We start from the raw sequence: 18,469 nt of genomic DNA on the forward strand, positions 1-18,469 counted from the left end.
CTTACTCACATATAGTCCCCAATTTTTGAACCCAGTATTCGACTCATGTTCCCATTTTGGAGATTGCTATGGTAAGTGGAATAAGCCAGGACAATGACATACCCCAGTCTCATCAAAGCTGAAGAGTGGTTATTAGGAGCTGGAGAAAGTACAGAGGTGAAAGGGATGGGTGACAGCAGCCAGTCAGCACTAAGTTATAATCCAGAGGAAAAACGTTCTGGTTTCTATTTGTAGCAAAGTGACAGGAGTTAGCAATAATGTGCTTTTTATTAACAACAACAACAACAACAACAACAACAACAACAACACAAAACTAGAAAGGGGACCCACACTTTCACACTAAGAAATGTTTAGATGTTTGGGGAGACAGATGTGCTACATCAAAAGCAATCTTTGCATATTTTCAAACATCACATGGCCCCCAGTAATCGCACAGTTCTTCATGTTTTAAGGAAAAAAAAAGCCATAAAGACAGGGATATGGCTCAGTGCTTACTTAGCATATGTGTGAGCCTTAGACAAAAAAATAACAAGAAAAGGAGATCATTCTTATTTCTAAATTATGACAGCACCAAGATTCTGAGAGCTACGATGAAAAAAATCCAAAAAACGTATGGAGTACATGATTCTGTATATCACATAGATATACTTTCTGTCATGGATCTTGGTGACAGATTTTAATACAATGATTTTCAGCCCGTGGGTCGTGACCCCTTTGTGAGTTGAATGACCCTTTCACAGAGGTCCCATATCAAATAGCCCACATTGCAGATATTTATATTAGGATTCATAACAGTAACAAAATTAGTTTTCAAGGAGCTTCGAAAATAATTTTATGGTTGGGAGGGGGTCACTGCAACATGAGGAGCTGTATTAAAGAGTTGCAGCATTAGAAAAGTTGAGAACTGTTACGTTTCAAACCCAGGACAAATGGCTGAGATACCTATTTAACATAGCGAAGTGGACCTGGCCTCCAAGTTCTTCCAGCATCCCTTGGTCCCTACCTGTTACCAGGTCTGGCTGGCATACCTCACCCTCAACCCCAAACTCTCCAGGCCAGGGGCTGGGCTGCCCTTCCCCCAGAGGCTCTCCCTATATAATCCAGACATTTTGGTTAACCACCCCTTTTGTACCTTTGGCCTCCAGGCTGCTGCACCTGGTTTCCTCCCTTCCGTCTCCCATCTCCCCCACATGGCCCAGCTCAGTCTGGTCATGCTCACTCTGGACTCTCCAGATGTCCCTGCCTCTACCTATGTACTCCCTTTTATCTACAATACACTTTCTCCGCCACATTCCCTAGGAGCAGTCATGGCCTTTCCTTTCCTTTTGATGCCATTTATTCATTCAAGAACTACTGTTTTGCCTGGTAGTGGTGGTGGTGCACGCCCTTAATCCTAGCACTTGGGAGGCAGAGGCAGGTGATCTGTGAGTTCTAGGCCAGCCTGATCTACAGAGTGAGTTCCAGGACAGGCGTCAAAGCAATACAGAGAAACCCTGTCTCAGAAAACAAACAAACAAACAAACAAACAAACAAACAACAACAACAAAACCCCACTGTTTTACTTGATCAAAGAGAAGTCACGAACCATTATTAAAGACAAACCGTAAGATCGGATATGAATAAATTGAAAAGGAGAGGTGAGGAGCTGGGCAAAGCCAGACAACTGAAAGGGTGTGTATGTATGGGGAGTGGCAGGAGCCCTTGGTCCTAGTTCTGGGCCTTGAATAGCCCAGGTAAGCACTGGATGCCATGAGGAAATGCAGGGAAGTCTTTCTGATGCTGAGTAAGACATGGGGTCTGAAAGGCAGCAGGCTCCAAAGCAAGTCACGCCTCATCTAATGTTAGGGCTTAGGTTTTGTTTACTCTGAATTGCAGCCACTGAGGGCTCTGGCGGATGTTTTTAAAGCATCACTTGGCTGCAGTGCCCCACAGGACAGGGCAAATGTGAAGTCAGAAAATGAGGAGGCTATGCAAAACAGCTGTGACAGGAGAGCTGCTCCACTGGACAGGTAACTACCCATCCACTTCTGGACAAATTCTGAAGCCAGAACAGACGTGCTTCCTGGATGACTGGACTGGAGCGTGAGAAAAGGTGCCAGTGACAGCCAAAATCTAGAGTGGCCCTCAATGGAGACAGGGCAGAGTGTGGGTGGGAAAGGCTGGAGGAGACGATAATTAATTCTACTTAGCATGTTAAGTCTAGTTCAAATCTCAGATCTATTACTAACCAGTTCTGTGACCTTGGGCAAGTTACTTAAACTCTTTGAACCTTAATGTTCTCACCATAAACTGGGATAATGATACCTCATGCTTAGGTTCATGTACAAATTTCAGTATGTATAATGTGCTATGCTCCCAAGCAAAGTACACCGTCGGTGCTCTATAAATGATAACCTCCACTGCCTTTCCCCTCACCGGAACCACCAAGATGTGAAACAGAGCTAGGTCCACATTCACTAACCGTGATGAGGTGCCTTGACCCCTACAGCATCCCATTAGTGCTAAAAAGCCCCATGTTGAGAGGACCAAGGTCTGCATGCCATGGCTTTCAGATCAGCACTAGAGAGGGATATGAAATCATTAGCCACACACTGTACATGTCACTTTCATGTGTGGCCACTAGACTCCTTCCCTTGGGGATTACAGACATGTTGTTAAGATGAGCAGAAGTTATTAAATCAACATCCTGTCCCAAACCAGCATGGAAGTAGGGATTATCATCTCCTGAGTTGCCAAGTCTGGGCAGCGTCTAAACCTCCTCTTGCCAAGTTGAAAGAGAATGAGGACAGAAACACAAACACTGTAAATATGGGTAGCCCTGTGTGGCGTGTAGGAGGTGGTGCTGACTGGGGGATCCAAGAGACACACTTACAGAATGTCTCCCTCCTTCCTGCCTCTCGGGCTACCAGCTCAGATGCAGGGCTAGCTGGAGGGAGAGACAGACTGAGGGCTGAGGGCCAATGCCAACCACAAAGGGTGGACTGATCCCCTAAGCCCCCTCATGTACTGGAGACCTCCCTTTTCTGTCCACCAATGTCCTTATGTGCAAAATGAACCCCTTCCTACCTACCCCAGGGGATTCAAAAATGGGGATACCTGGCCATTCTGCCTTACATTAAATCAAAGAAGACTCATTGACTCTTTAAATTTTTTCTTTTTGGAATCCTTCCCCCGCCCCCAACACAATATTTTTATTAATTATTTGGAAGTTTTATACAATGAACCTCAATATGGGCAACATAATTTTTTAAAAATCAATCTCTCAATCTCTGGCCCTGCCCCTCCCATCTGTAATAATAACAAACATAACACTTCTGAAGAGTCAGAATATGAACGTGGAGCAGAGACGAGTTTGCAGGCCCTGTATCTAATGAGCAGTCACCTATCGGTTGCGCTCTATTTTCCTCTTGGCAGGCTTCACCTCTTTGGAAACTGCTGTCCCCGCCCTCCCAGGACTTTGCACTGCAGACATCTCAATCACTGTGCATTGCCTAATTTCTCATCCCCACCTCCTCTGAGTGGATGAGTCACTTCCTCCTTCTGAATTGAAATCCTAAGGTTATTTATATTGTGGAGTAGGGGAATTGATTCCTGGGAGAAAACACACTAGAGAAGAGGGAAATTGGAGTCCAGATAGGAAGTGATTTGGGGATGAGTAAGACTCAGAGAGGTTGGGCTAGGAAATGTTTGTAAAAGAAAAACAGCATGTGAGGGTCAGCGTGGCTGTACACCAGAAGCAAAAAAGGACAGGAAACAAAACAAATAGCAAGTTGAAAGTGAAAAGCAATCTTCAGTGGCAGCCGACTGAGCCACTCACAGAAGACAGGAAGGGCAAGCCAGGCCCCCTAGAACATTTCCCAGTGTGCACCAGGCTATCCCGACTTAGTGTCCATGAGAACACTGACTCAGCTCATCTCCCACCTTACGCTCAGGCTCAGCAACTTCGTCTTTAATTATCCAAGATCTGTATCATTAGTGTAAAACCTACCTGTAAAGGTCTCAGTACACGGGTTTATGCCAGCAAGCCTCTTTGATGTCCCGAAGTCAGAGATCTTGAGAACACCACTGTAGGTATTAATCAATACATTGTCACCCTAGGGAAAGAATGCTCCAATCAAAATGTCATCTATTACAGATACTGTTTGTGGTTGACTTAAACCTAATTAAAAAAAAATGCCCTCAGAACAAATAATGACATTCATACTGCATTCTTCATTAGTAGTTTATCTCAATAGAGAATTCTTTTCAATACAGAATTTTTGATGTAATTTTTTATTTATATGTTAGCAATTGTTTAAAATCATCTGTTCAGGTCACAAGGTCAAGCATGGCCCCGAGGGAAAGTTCACCAGGTTACCTGTGTACAGTATCTATAGAAATGACAACTTTCTTAACATCCCAGGAACTTTTGGAATACTTGGGATGCCTGCCTGAGTTGGCTTTAGGGTTGTAAGTCACTAAGCAAGCAGGCTTCTAAGGAGGGAAGTAAGCAACAGTTCTACCCAGCTATGATGCCTCTAAACCACAACAATGACAATCACAGCACAATATTCTTAAGTATGCATAGTAGCCTGCATATTTATTGGCAACCAACAGTTCTCTAATTAGACTTAAGGCCAACTCAACAAGAGGGAAATCATGCCTGGTATTGGAAACCTAGCAAAGTGCAAAGAGCCAGTGAAGTCATGGATCCTGGAGAAAAACTTAAAACTACCACTTTAGTAAACCATCATAATTCATAGTTCCATTTTATAAATTTATCCTTACGCCCCCGGAAAAGTGGAGTTTTCACTTTTCATCAAAGAAATGTCTCATTGCAATAGACAGAGACCATTTTAGAAAACTACAACTGATCAAAATGCTGAGAACAATAACAGTGTGGCACCTAGGCCCAATGACACGTCTACAACACAACTCCTTCTCAAAGACTCAAGCCTCATAGCAGAAGAGGTGGGGGGCAGAAAGATTGGCAAAGCCAGAGGAACAGAAGTTTGCTGTGAGATTTCCTCTCCTAAGAATATCAGAAGTCTGGGAAGTCTCATCAACTTGGCTACCTAAACAAGATCTGTGTAAGTATGACACCAACAGACACACTAACACAGAAGGGGGAATCTCATGGGGTGTCAACTCTAGACAAAGGACTACAGGCAACTAACGAATGCTGATGGCAGGGGAAATAGTCTTCCCCAGGAAGAGCCCCCAAGTTGGTTGTCCAAGACCAAGTGGTCAACGCTGAAATCAAGTAACATTATATGCCCTGAACAGTTTGTATTTATATATTTAGGAATGTATATCTCAACAATTAAAGAAACAGAAGCCATGAACTTGAGAGAGAAGGAGGGTACATGGGAAGGATTGGAGACAGAGAAGGGAAAAGAGAAAATGATGTAATTATATTTTAATTTCAAAGAACCAAGTTTTTCAGTTTTGAATTTTCTTTTTCAAGAGAAGCTAAAGTTTTTTATTTTAGAGATTTCTATAAGGAGTAATAGGCCTAGCAGCTCCTCAGGAAGAGGCCATGTCCTGCTTAGCTTGTGAGTACTTCACTCCATCCCATAGTGCTCTTAGATGACACCGCCAAGTAACAGAAAGGTCTCCTGGCTTCACTGGGTAAGAAGGCCATTCTTTATGGAAGACTATGGCATACATAAACATAATCACAGTGTGGAGCAGAACCGACATCTCTGCTACTGCCAAGATTTTCTTAGTCCCCATTCATAATTAACACTCAGAACACAACCTAGTATTTTTCAAATAAAATAACCACCCAGGAAGGACCCCAGGAGGATGAATCACTGTGCACCCTACCTTTATATCCCGGTGAACTATCTGATTGTCATGAAGGTATTTTAATCCTTCCAATATTTGCTTTGTATAGAAGCCAATTGTTTGCTCATTGTCTTTTAATGGGCCCCATTTAGAACGAAGGAGAGCAGAAAGACTTCCTGTAAAATAAGAGAAACTGTGGGTAAAACTCATCCAAGTGAGCTCTTTATAGCATATTAATAATGTGACCCAAAGTTAATCCAGCCTGCATTGGCTCTTCACAGTAGGTCAGAAACGACTCTAGTTACCTGGGCTCAAACATGAGTATGAAAATATCCCAATTCTGAAGGCAGTCATTATCAACACAGTCTAAGTAAAAGGATGTTTAGCTGCTAGCTTTAATCCAAGTCATGATGACTCAATCTAAAATGGTTTCAAAATGTCTTTACTATCTGCTAAATGAGCATAAACATAATATCATCCACAGACTTTGAAGACCCCCCCTATGGAAGGCCTCACCCTCCCTGGGTAGCAGAAAGGGTATGGCATAGGTAGGGTGTTAGTTGGGGAGAAGACAGGGGAGGAGGGGAGGGAGAGGGACCTGGGATTGACATGTAAAATAATTTTCTTTCTAATGAAAATTAAAAAAGATAATGTCATCCATGTAACCTTTCTTTCAACATGAATAATTCCATTCAGTTTCGCTCCTCTTCCAAGCCTTAAAAATTTGGATTTCTGAAAGTTAGAAAAGTGTATCTTACCTCCAGGGACTTGCTCCATGAAGATTTTAATGAAGCCATTCTCACTGAAGGAGCCCAGATACTGGACAATATTTTTGTGCTTCAGATGCTTGTGCAAAGCAATTTCTTCATGCAGGGGCTGAGAGTATCTGGAAGATGTGTAAATGTCAATATGCCAAGCATCCTGCCAGACTTTAGAGTATTAATTTAAGTAATGCACATTGAAAATGGCAGCTAAATTATGCCCATAAATAAAATCATTGACCATCTAAGCCTTCAATCATCTAACACTTTTATTTCTCATAAATTCTGTGACAATGCAGCTGTGGCAGGACAAAGAAAAAAGTGTTAGATACTGTTCACAGCTCCTTGTATATATTAACTCATTTCTCTTAGTTAAATGTTCTACCAGGGATGCCCATTTTACAGACAAGGGAAGTAACTCATAGAGAGGACAACTACCCAAGACCATAAAGGTCGTGGCAGACTTAAGACTTGAGTCCAGGAGATTGGATACCATCTACAAAGCTACTGTCCATATGAGCATGGAATCCTGTTACACTGTCTTCACCAACATAAATGTTATCCAGGAGGCTCTTGTCCAGGGAAGCAAAAATTCCCAAATATTTTGTTTGGTTTTTTGAGACAGGGTTTCTTTGTATTGTTTTGGAGCCTGTCCTGGAATTCACTCTGTAGCCCAGGTGGGTCTCAAATTCACAGAGATCCGACTGCCTCTGCCTCCCTAGTGCTGGGATTAAAGGCATGTACCACCAACGCCAGGTCCCAATATCTTTAATGTTTATGCACAACTTCCCAAAGTCCTATAAACTCTTTAGTAGAAACCACAAAACCATTCATAGTCTAGTCTCTTTCAGCCATTGACTCAAAATCCTTACCTTCTAAATTCACAAAGCCTATTGTATCATAATTTTTGCCTGGCCAGCTGTAAACCAGAGTTCAAAATCATGTGCTTATTCTATATGACTATCAAATTCTGAAAGGGTTTTATATTTCTGGACTAGCACAGCACTTCTGATAGCTATATGAAGTACTGTAAATCTAACAGACTCTGAAGAATTCCATGATCAATGAGTCCTTCTGTAGTTATTACATAGCTTGTCAAATAATAAAATTTCAACAGACCAACTTGTAATCATTTAATTGGCTTTCATTGGTAATTGGTGACAGCATATGCTCCAAATAGGAGCTTTGCTGGACATGGCAGAACAGCTCAGGCTTAACATTGTTTAAGCAGGATTGAGAGAATAGCATGGTGTAAAAATCTACTGGTTGACTTTCGGTCATTATTCTTGCATATGTCAAAGTGGAGAGAATTCCTTGTTCTGGTGGCTTAGACTGGCTGGGCTCCTTTGATTAGATGTTGTAAATCTGCTTTTTTCTTCCCTAGAAAAACTGGCCCATTTGGGAATTTGACTATCATCTCTTTCTTGATAGAGAATGATCAGAACAGATTAGGTACAGGCAACATCAATGATTCTATTTTGGATTGATCTGTTGGTATAGGCAGTCCAAATCAACAGCCTTCCTTATGCTTTATTTAATAAGCTAAATATGTTGGAGTGTCAGTAACCACAGACAGAGATTCAATGATAGCCCCACACAGACATAAATACATACATACACACACACACACACACACACACACACACACACACACACACACACACACACTTACACAATAGAGGCTACTGATATGAAAAGCTTCAATTATACTAAGGCATATTAAATGCAAACTTGATGCCTCAAACTTGCTTCAAACATACTCTTAAAGAATGTTCAGATCTTTCAATGACAGATACAACTAAACAAACTAGAAAATTCAGTGGTGAATAATACTGCTTTCATGAAGCAGTGAAGGGTAAGTTCCAGCTTGAGCACACACTTTGTGAAGATCTAAATTCACTTGAGCTAAGTTTTTCTTTTTATTTAAATTAGAAACAATCTTGTTATACATGTCAATCCCAGGAGATTTTTTATAATGTGTATAACACTCCTCAGAAAGCTGGCAAGCAGCAAAGGGAAAACCCTCATCTCTCAGACACTTCCCCCCCCTTTAGAATTGCTATAAGAATTAAAGGGCAGGCTTTAAACTGATCCATTAACAGTCTATCAGCTACAGACTGCAAGAACACTTTGACATGGTATGAGTTAACACAAGAACTATTGATATATAGTAGTACCAATTGCTAGTTAGTGAATGACTGTCAGCTGTGAAGACCAACTTAATTCTGGAGGGATTATTTTTGACATCCATCAGTGGAACATGCTGTCTCATTCTATAGATTTAGACATTTAGAATCATCAAGCTGGCACAAGCAACCAACTCATAGGCAACTTGCCTCCTGACCCTCTATTGAAAAGCAAATTATACATGCCTACATTTAGGATTAAGAGAAGCAAGCATCCAAATTCCACTATTTAAACCAAGGATAGTTCAAAATTTACAATACTAATTAAGAGTCCAGCTGAGTTAAGGGTAAATATGCCTCTCCAACATGGAGAATGTCATAAACACAGCAGTTCTCACTGGCGCAAGTGCCAAGATATGATGAAATAATAACCTTTCAGGTCAAGAAATTGGGCTACATTAGGAAAAGTGCAAGAAACAGAAAAAAACCAATGGTTTCATCAGAGATACTACATATACTTAGCTTAGCTTCTGGAGGCTCAGTTCTCTACTGTCAATCACCTAGACTAGTGTTTCCTAGCATTATTTGAGATGGGGATCTCAATACATGGCCCAGGCTAGTAGGCCTCCAGTAGGGTCCTGCTGCTCCGGTCTTCGGATTGCTGGGTTTCAGATATGCACCACTACACCTAGCCAGTTTCCGACTTCAGTGCACATTTGCCTCTCTTATAGAGTACCCATGTCCAGGAGTACCCTAGAGTTTGACATCTTTAAAAGCTCCCAAATCGACTAACATACAACAGCTAGACAGGGGCTATCGACAGAAGTGAATAGTTCAGGAATGTATAGAGAGCTAGAGGACAAAGTCAATCTGTGATTAACAACCAGCTAGGGATAGACTGTAAAAATCCTGTTAGATCCACAACCTCTCTCTTAAAATCAACTCCGACTCATTAGCAAAGTATTTCTAGAATTAGAAGGAAATGTAGAAAGGACTTACTTGGTGATGGACCAGGGCCTAGCACATGCTAAACCAGTGCTTCTCACCCTTTAATATAGTTCTTCATGTTGTGGTGACCCCTAATCATAAAATTATTTTTCACTGCTACCTCATAACTGTAATTTTGCTACTGTTATGAATCCTAAGTAAATACCTGATAAGCATGATATCTGACATGAGATCCCCGTGAAATGGTTGTTGGACCGTAGGGGTCGTGCCCCACAGTTGAGAACAACTGTGTTAAGCAACCACCTCTATAACTCTCAATTACCAGAAGAAAGCATGGGAGCTGCCCTATTCTTCTTTGTGGCGGGGGAGGGGGGTTCAGGGTACTCCACTATGCATCATTCACACCCACCACCAGACTTTAGTAATTCTCTTTGGTAACCAACCATCTTTTCCAATAGCATATCCAGATTTCTTCTAGGGCACATGGACAGAAATACCTGTTTGCTCTCTCCTCACACTAGCACTGTCACAAACATCCCTGTAATCTCTTTGCACTGTTAACAAGAAGCTACTCTGCACCGACTGTTTTTAAGGAAGGGTCCGCCATGTAGGCATTTTCAAGTATGTACATTGACTGTATCATTATAAACAGGAACCAACAGCATTTTGTTGTTAGTATGCTTTGGGTATAGTAGCATTTGTATAAACTGAAGGTACAATATAACTTTAAAGTGGTTTTCTTCCAAGTGCATATTTAAATCCATCTGGGGAGTGAAGAAGGAATGTGGCTACAGATTACTGTAGCAATAGGGTAGTGACATCTTATTTAACTTTTATATGTTGCTTTGGCCACATTAACCTTGAGATACGTGTAGATTCACAAGGGGAGCTGGTACACAGGTTACCCAGGGAGTTCAGGGAACATGTGCCTATCATCACAGTCTCTGGAGGGCAGAGAGGAGAATGGTCAAAATAAGCTCATGACTGAGCCTGCATTAAAATAAGGTCATGGACAGAAAACAAATAATCCAATTTTATCTTCCATGATTGTAGGAGTGCTGACAGAAGACCTAAAATAAGTCATGAGCCAGAAACATACGGTAGAGAAATGAATGGCCAGCTGCAGACACAAAGCCTCAGGCAGTACCCAGGGTAGAGAGCAACAGGAAACCCTGCTATCACAGCTCCTCAGTCCCCAGAATGGCTTTTTTTCCCCTGCAAGTGACCTTCTGCAAAGCCCTATTATGTATAGTTGAGATTGTTTCTTCGAATATTCCTTCTGCCCCTCTCCTCTTTTCCCTCTGGTGACCCATTAAGTATATCTAAGTTGTAACTGTCCCAAGGCTCCTAGGTAGTCTATCCCTGACTTCTTTGTAGTCTTTTCCCCCCTTTCTGCTTTTCAGCTTTGAAAGCTCCTATCAACTTGTCCTCAACTACATTCTATCCACTATGGAAGCATTTCAGGCATCTGTCATCGTTGTCACAGTGTTTCTCTAGAAGTTCTTGACTTCTTTCATAGAATTCCTACCTTGGAATCTTCTGGTACCACTGTCCCTGCATGCCGTCCCCACTCTAACAGCCAGAAGCTGCAGACAGACTCTTAATCAGTTGTTTTAAATTCCCAGTCTGCTAACTCCAACTTGACATATCAGGCTCTGGCTCTCACACTTGTCAATGATCTTCGAATTACGTTTTTTGCCATTTGACATGCCTCAGGATATTTTTTGAGTTGATAAATGTGATGTTCTAGACAAGAGAATCACAGTAAACAGGACTTTACTGTGTAAAGTAGGTGGTCTGTGGTAAGGGCAGGTCTGTGAAAGAGTAGGGGATAAGAGTGCTCTCTAGTCTTGTGTCTCAGTCACTGAAGCTGTGTCCCTGGGCTGCTGGGCTTGACTCTACAGTGTTCTTTCCCACATTTGGTCAGGCTCTCTGAGAACAGACCTTGAAGAAAAGAGTAAAATCCTCTGACATATTTTCAAATGGTTTCCATTTCTCTCCCTGCAACAAACACAATGGGTTTTCTCTTATATTCCAAATGGAGGTGTGGTAGAACTTCACAAAGTGAAACTCACAGAAGAGTCGGGTTGCCCTTGAGGGGGTCCCCTGGGATTTTTAACTCTCTGGACTTCTCCATACTGAGCCCCCAGCAAACTGTTAGCCAGAGTTCACATTCTCTAGCACACCCTGGTTCCAATGGAGGTTCTGTTCCAGTGAGTTGTGATTTGTCTCTGCTCTTTCTTTCTAGTTGAGGGAGCAGTTGCTTGTCTTCCCCAATGGTGCTTAAAAGGACTGTTGGTTTCTCAATTTGTTTAGTGATCTGCCTGCTGGAGGAGAAAGATGTTGCAGTTCCTATTTGGTGGACTGGAAACTATGACTGTGTTGCTTCTCCATCTGTCCTTGTTAGGAACCACCCTGATCCAATAAGACCCCTGTCCAACACACACAGACACACAGACACACAGACACACACAGACACACAGACACACAGACACACACACACACACACACACACACAGACACACACAGAAACACAGAACACACACACACACACACACACACACACACACACACACACACACACACACACACACACAGGGCCTTCATCTCTTCTGCTTTTTGAAAGCCATTACCTTCCCAGCTAGAGTATTTTCCTTTCCCCCTCAGCAAGCCTTGTACGAATCACTAAATGAACAGACAGACCTGAGATGCAATTAACATGATGGAGTTTCTAGACAGTTCCAATGATTACATTATTGCCAAGTATTTTCTGCCACACTATTAACAACCCCCAGCACTTTATTGACAATTACCATACCTGCTATCTCTCTCTGGGATTTCCTTAATAGCAATTCTGACCTGGTTGCTCAGGTCTCGACCTGCATAGACTATCCCATAAGTGCCTTTTCCTAACACGACTCTGTCACCGTTTTCATCATATTCGTAGTCATACTGCAAAAAGTGATGGGGGGACAGAAGATTGAAACATTAGTTGAAAGTGACATTGAAAACACCATTTTATAAATTTGTTTGTTTCAGGTAGGGTCTTGTTACATAGCCCCAGTAGACCTTGAACTTACCACCCTTATGCCTCTATTTCCCAAGTGCTGGGATGTCAGGTACTTCCATAAAATACCAGGTCTTTTCACAAACACTTCCTTATTTTAACAATGGCTTTAGAAGTGAAATAATAAAATGGACTTCTTAGGGTAACAGGGGTAAGTAATTTAATATTGATGTCATTAATGCAGAAGGAAGAACTGTTAGTGGAGAGGAGGGGGGCATTAAGTAGGAAGAGGAAAGATGGGGTTATCCATAAACAAAGTATAATGCTCTAATGATGAAAATGTCACAGCGAAAGCCATTATTTATATGCTAATTAAAATTAATGAATAAAAACAAGAAAAACTCCAATTTTTTAAAATTAACAACTCCTTTAAGAATACAAGAAAAAGAAAACACAAAACACTGTTAACACAAAGCAGGTAGCAAGCTCTTGTTTGTAGTGCATGTGACAAATACCATGTAGCTTCATAATTGAGAGTGTGACAGAGCTTCTCTAGGAGCCCACGCATAATCTTTCCCCCACTGGGCCTGGCTCTATATCTATTATTTCCACCACCTCTAGCTAATCTTGCCAGATACTTAGCCTAGCGTGCTGCTGAAGCACTTCATATGCTGCCAGGACAATAAAACCACCGAAAGGGCTTGAGTAGAAGAAAAGCTGGAGGTCTTAGTAGTTGGTGATGGAAAAGCAAGGATTACCTATTTCACTGTCAGTCTTCCAAGATGAGGTATTTTTGTTTGTTTGGTGGATCAAAATGTGACAAAAGAGAGAAGCATTCCTGAGAAATGAAGTGGGCTACAGACAGGGACAGAAGCAAGACTCAAAACCCCCAAAGGACTTTAAAAATGAAAAATAGAGGACATTTTTTTCTGATCTTTCATGTAAGAAGAAAACTTGGACAGTCCCGAGTCCCTATGGGTCATGCATATTGGTCAAATATGGAAACGGGATCAAAGTTAATGGGGACAGAGAACATTTAACAGAGGCCACCTCAGACCTGGAGGCAGTACTTCAACAGGTGCAGCATGCAGACAGGCAAGACTCAAGTCCTGGACAGGAACTGCAGTATTTTAAGAACTTTCAATGATCAAGCTGTGTAACAGGAGGAGCCCAGCAAAGGGTTCAGACAGGAAGGAGAGAACCCAAGAACAAGGCGCCCTCGCTGTCTACAGCTTTCTGGAGCACAGATCTGGCAATGGATCTGCCTTATGGAATGATCTCTGCTGTATACTTTTAAAAAAGAAAAATTTTTGTGTTGAAAAGCCAGAATAATTTTTAATTAAATTTGTTTATTTATTTTATATCCCAACCAGTTTCCCCTCCCTCCTTTCCTTCCATTTCCTCCCCTACTTCCCTCTGCACCCCTCCCAAATCCACTCCCCCTCCGTTTCTGTTCAGAAAGAGGAAGGCCTCCCATGGGTATCAACAAAGCATGGGATATCAAGTTCCAGTAAGACTGAGCACCTCCCTTGTATCAAGGCTGGGCAAGGCAATCCAGTATGAGGCATAGGTTCCCAAAAGCCAGCTAAGGCATTAAGGGAGAGCCCCTGCTCCCACTGTTCATAAAAGCCAGAAATTTAACATTAAATGTCAATGTGTCATATATGAAGATGATCATGATCATGGATTTTTATGTTCATTAAGAATGACCTTGAATTTACACACAACACAGCTGATAAACTAATAAAGAAAATAGACAAACACAAGCAATGATGTTTTAACAGAACTTTAAAAAATGCATATAGCTAACAGATAATTTTTGTTTGAGACAGGGTTTTGCTATGTAGTTCATGTTAGCCTTGGGCTCATAAACCTCCACTTTCTGACTATTGGAATAGATTATAGGCATGTACCACCACACTAACTCTACTAATTCGACTAATTCTAGCAAACAAATTTGAAGTGGAAACTCTAATGGCCCAGAAGCTGAGAAATATTAATAAAGATATAAATTGAGAATTTTAAAAATAAGAAAGGATAAAACAGACTAGAGAGATTTGTTACAACCAAATACAACTTCTAGAAACTGGCCCTTAAATAGGAGACAAAAATAAAGTCACATTCAGATATGACACAGGAAAATGATAATATACTAAATAAAACACCAAAGTCAGAAAAGATTATAAAAAAGAAGCATGGGGCCAGAAAAATGATTCCGTGAACAGGGGGGTACTTACAGTGGAAGCCCAAATGACCCAAGTTCAGGCCCACATGGTGGAAGTGAGAGAGCTGACTTTTTAAGTCATTCTCTGATCTCCATTCTCGTGCTGCTGCGGACATTCCTGGGCATACACACTGTGCTGGCTAGTTTTATGTCAACCTGACACAAGCGGATGCCATCCCAGAGGAGGGAGCCTCAATTGAGAAAATGCCTCCATAAGACCCGGCTATACACAAGTCTGTAGGGCATTTCCTTAATTAGTGATTGACGGGAGTGGGCCCAGCCCATGGTGGGTGATGTCATCCCTGGGCTGGTGGTCCTGGGTTCTATAAGAGAGCAGGCTGAGCAAGCCAGTGGGAACAAAACAGTAAGCAGCACTCCTACATGATCTCTTCATCAGCTCCTGTCTCCAGATTCCAGCCCTGCTTAAGTTTCTGTCCTGACTTCCTTTAGTGATGGACTATGATGTAGAAGTGTAAGCCAACTAGGATTACCAGCCTACAATCTACACCTCCAGGGAAGCAAAGAAACAAGGAGGACCCTAAGAGAGATATACGTGGTCCCCCAGTGAAGTGGAAAAAAGAAGAGCCCTTGAACAAATTGGGGACGGGGGAGGGAGGAGAGAGGTAGGAGAAAGAGGAAGGGAGAAGCGGAGAGGGGAGGAGAACATGAGGGAGCACTAAGATTGAGTGGGGAGAGGAATAGAGAACAAGAAAAGAGACGCATCAATAGAGGGAGCCACTATAGTTTTTTTTAAAGAGAAATCTGGCACTAGGGAATTGTACAGAGATCCACAAGGATGACTCCAACTAGGACCCTAAGCAATAGTGGAGAGGCTACCTTAAATACCCTCCCCCTATAATGAGAATGACTACTACCCTAAATGCCATCCTAGAGCTTTCGTCCAGTAGCTGATGGAAGCAGAAGCAGACACCCACAGCTAACACTGAGCCAAACTCCTGGAATCCAGTTGTAGAAAGGGAGGAGGGATGAGTAAAGCAGTCAAGACCTTGCCGGAGAAACCTACAGTACCAGCTGACCTGAGCTAGTGAGAGCACACGGACCACAACTGTAAAGCTGGGGAACCAGCATTGGACTGAACCAAACCCTTTGAATGTAGGTACCAGTTAGGAGGCCTGGGCAGGCTATGGGACCTCTAACAGTGGAACCAGTATTTATCCCTAGTGCACAAATGAACTCTGGGAGCCCATTCTCTATGGAGGGATACTATTTCAGCCCAGATACAGCAAGGAGGACCTAGGCCCTCCCCCAAATGATGTGACAGACTTTGATGATCCCCCATGGAAGGGCTCACTGTTCTTGGGGCGAGGGTGAGGGGTGGGTTGGGGGGGTCAGTAGTGGGTATAGGTGGATGGGAGGGAGAGGGAAGGGGGGAGACTGATATGTAAAATGATAGTTTCTAAATAAAAAAATTTTAAAAATGCAAAAAAGTAAATAAAAATAAAGACTAAAATAAAAAAAAAGTTTAAGCCAACTAAATCCTCTTTTCCCCAACTTGCTTTTGGTCATGGTGCTTCATCACAACAATACTAACTCTAATCACAGCATATAAGTAAATATATACACTCTAAGTAAATGGTATCAAGAAGCAAGATGGTGTGCTTCTCCAATCCTAAGCTTGGGAGGCAGAGCAGAAGTTCAAGATCATCTGTAGAAACAAGGAGTTCAAAGGGCATCCCGAGCTACACGAGATCCTGTCTCAAATAAATGAACAAATAAATTAAGGCAAAGATAAACAGGACAAGTGACCAATATAGGATGGTAATCAGACTCTGGAGGCCAACAGGCCATGGTGGCATCAGCACCAGATGGTTTCCAACAGGTTTGAAAGTCCTAAGTTAAAGTCCGTTGGGTCATATCTCTTGGACAAATTACTCTGAATGAAAGCAGGGCGGAGCTCCATCATGGACTGTTCTCTCTTAGGACACAGGGCAAGTTCTAGAAAGAAGGTGTTCTCTTGACCGCAACATTGAGCATCCACTCTGAGGTACCAGAGCTACATGAGAAAGCCTTCCTTCCTATGCTAGGAATAAATGCCTACTGCAGAGATGAAGGATAGCCTTTCTAAAGATGGTCAGGATGCCTAAGAGGATGAAGAATTTGAGGGTGGAGGTGGGGCATGTGACAAGCAGCGGGCAGCATCTAGCAATCTTTGCAGACTTGGAATACGAAACAGGGATCTGGTAAAGATGCAGTAAGACGAGCTCAACAACACCACCCAAAGAGTTCAAGTCACACACCCGATTCCTGCGGTCTAGAATCTGGCAATGCTGTGCTGTGCTTGCTGGAATCCCACCAACAAAGACGCTCAACTGCACCACTGTCCCTCTCAAAGGAAAAAAAAAAGTCTATACACTAGATTGAGAACCATCAACACTTTATTATTTTAGGGCTTCAAAACTTAAAAGAAAAAGAAATTCAAATCACCTCCTTCAGTTGATCTCCAGAAGGTTGTGTTTCATAGTAAGAAAGGCATATGACGACCTTTAATTTACACATGACAAGAAATCTCTTTTTAATGAAAATGTCAGAGTTGTAGTTTAAAGCCAGATCTTCGAAATCAAGACTTTGTTCTTCCCATTGCCTGTGTGTGGTGGTTTGAAAGAGAATGGCTCCCATAGGCTCATAAATTTGTATGCTTAGTCTTTGTTGATGAACTGTTTTGGAAGGGTTAGGAAGTATGGCTTTGCTGGAGAAGGCATGGCTTTGTTAGGGAAGGTGTAGACTTTAAGGTTTCAAAAGCCCATAGCAGGCCCAGTCTCTCTCTCTCTGTCTCTCTGTCTCTCTCTGTCTCTCTCTCTCTCTCTCTCTCTCTCTCTCTCTCTCTCTCTCTCTCTCTCTCTCTCCCCCCCACCCCCGCAGATCAAAGATGCAAATCTCTTAGTTACTGCTCTAGCACCATGCCTGTCTGCTTCCCGCCATAATGGTCATAGAGTAACCCTCTGAAACTGTAAGCAAGCCCCCGATAAAATGATTTCTTTTATAAGAGCTGCCTTGGTCATGGTGTCTCTTCACAGCAATAGAACAGTAACTAAGACACCGTGCTACAGAAAACCCTATTGCACATAGCTTAAAAATGAGTTTTACTTTTGTTTTCAACACCAGCATGATAATGATGTTCAGTTATCTGTTCCCACTTAATACCCCCTCACTTTTTCAAACACATGCCTGGTAACCTTGACCTTTCAGACTCCAATCTTCCCTTCCCTTCTTCCCTACATCAAAGCCATTGACAAATACTATGAGGTTTCCTCTGTGCAGACTCACAGAGTACATCTTTGTTCTAATGATAGTGCCTCAGGACAAGCCTTATTTTAAAATCTCCATCAATCTCTGTCCCCCCCACCCTTGTTGCTTTCTTCTGTAGTAAGTTTTCCCTAGGAAGATGACCCTGAACTTTGAAACACTCAAAGTTCCAAAGTGACTTTATATATTAGCATTGGCAGCTCTGCTTTCTTGGCTCCCGGTTGTTTTCAGGACACAAACTCCTTGGCACAGCATGAGTGTCTTTCTGCCCATTTCCTGCCTTTTCTCCTCAGTCTCTTCCAGTGGGCACGACTCCAGAGGTGGCTTTTCCCACCTTCAAAATTCTACCTGGCACTGCAGATATAAGCTC

At 42.3% G+C, this 18,469-nt stretch overlaps 1 protein-coding gene across 3 annotated transcripts in view; it reads right to left on the reverse strand.

Annotated features, from left to right (window-relative positions):
- Positions 1-18,469, reverse strand: part of Map3k5 (mitogen-activated protein kinase kinase kinase 5) — a 198,847-nt gene that overhangs the window by 31,737 nt on the left and 148,641 nt on the right. For all 3 annotated transcript variants that reach the window (XM_027401935.2, XM_027401936.2, XM_035440373.1), the window contains exons 15-18: positions 12,423-12,556; positions 6,528-6,655; positions 5,809-5,945; positions 3,989-4,094 (exon numbers count right to left, since the gene is read on the reverse strand). In XM_027401935.2, the coding sequence (XP_027257736.1) occupies positions 3,989-4,094; positions 5,809-5,945; positions 6,528-6,655; positions 12,423-12,556 (505 nt within the window). The remainder of the gene's footprint in view (positions 1-3,988; positions 4,095-5,808; positions 5,946-6,527; positions 6,656-12,422; positions 12,557-18,469) is intronic.

Source organism: Cricetulus griseus, chromosome 2 (assembly GCF_003668045.3).
Source record: "Cricetulus griseus strain 17A/GY chromosome 2, alternate assembly CriGri-PICRH-1.0, whole genome shotgun sequence".
NCBI classification, from domain to species: Eukaryota; Metazoa; Chordata; class Mammalia; order Rodentia; family Cricetidae; genus Cricetulus; species Cricetulus griseus.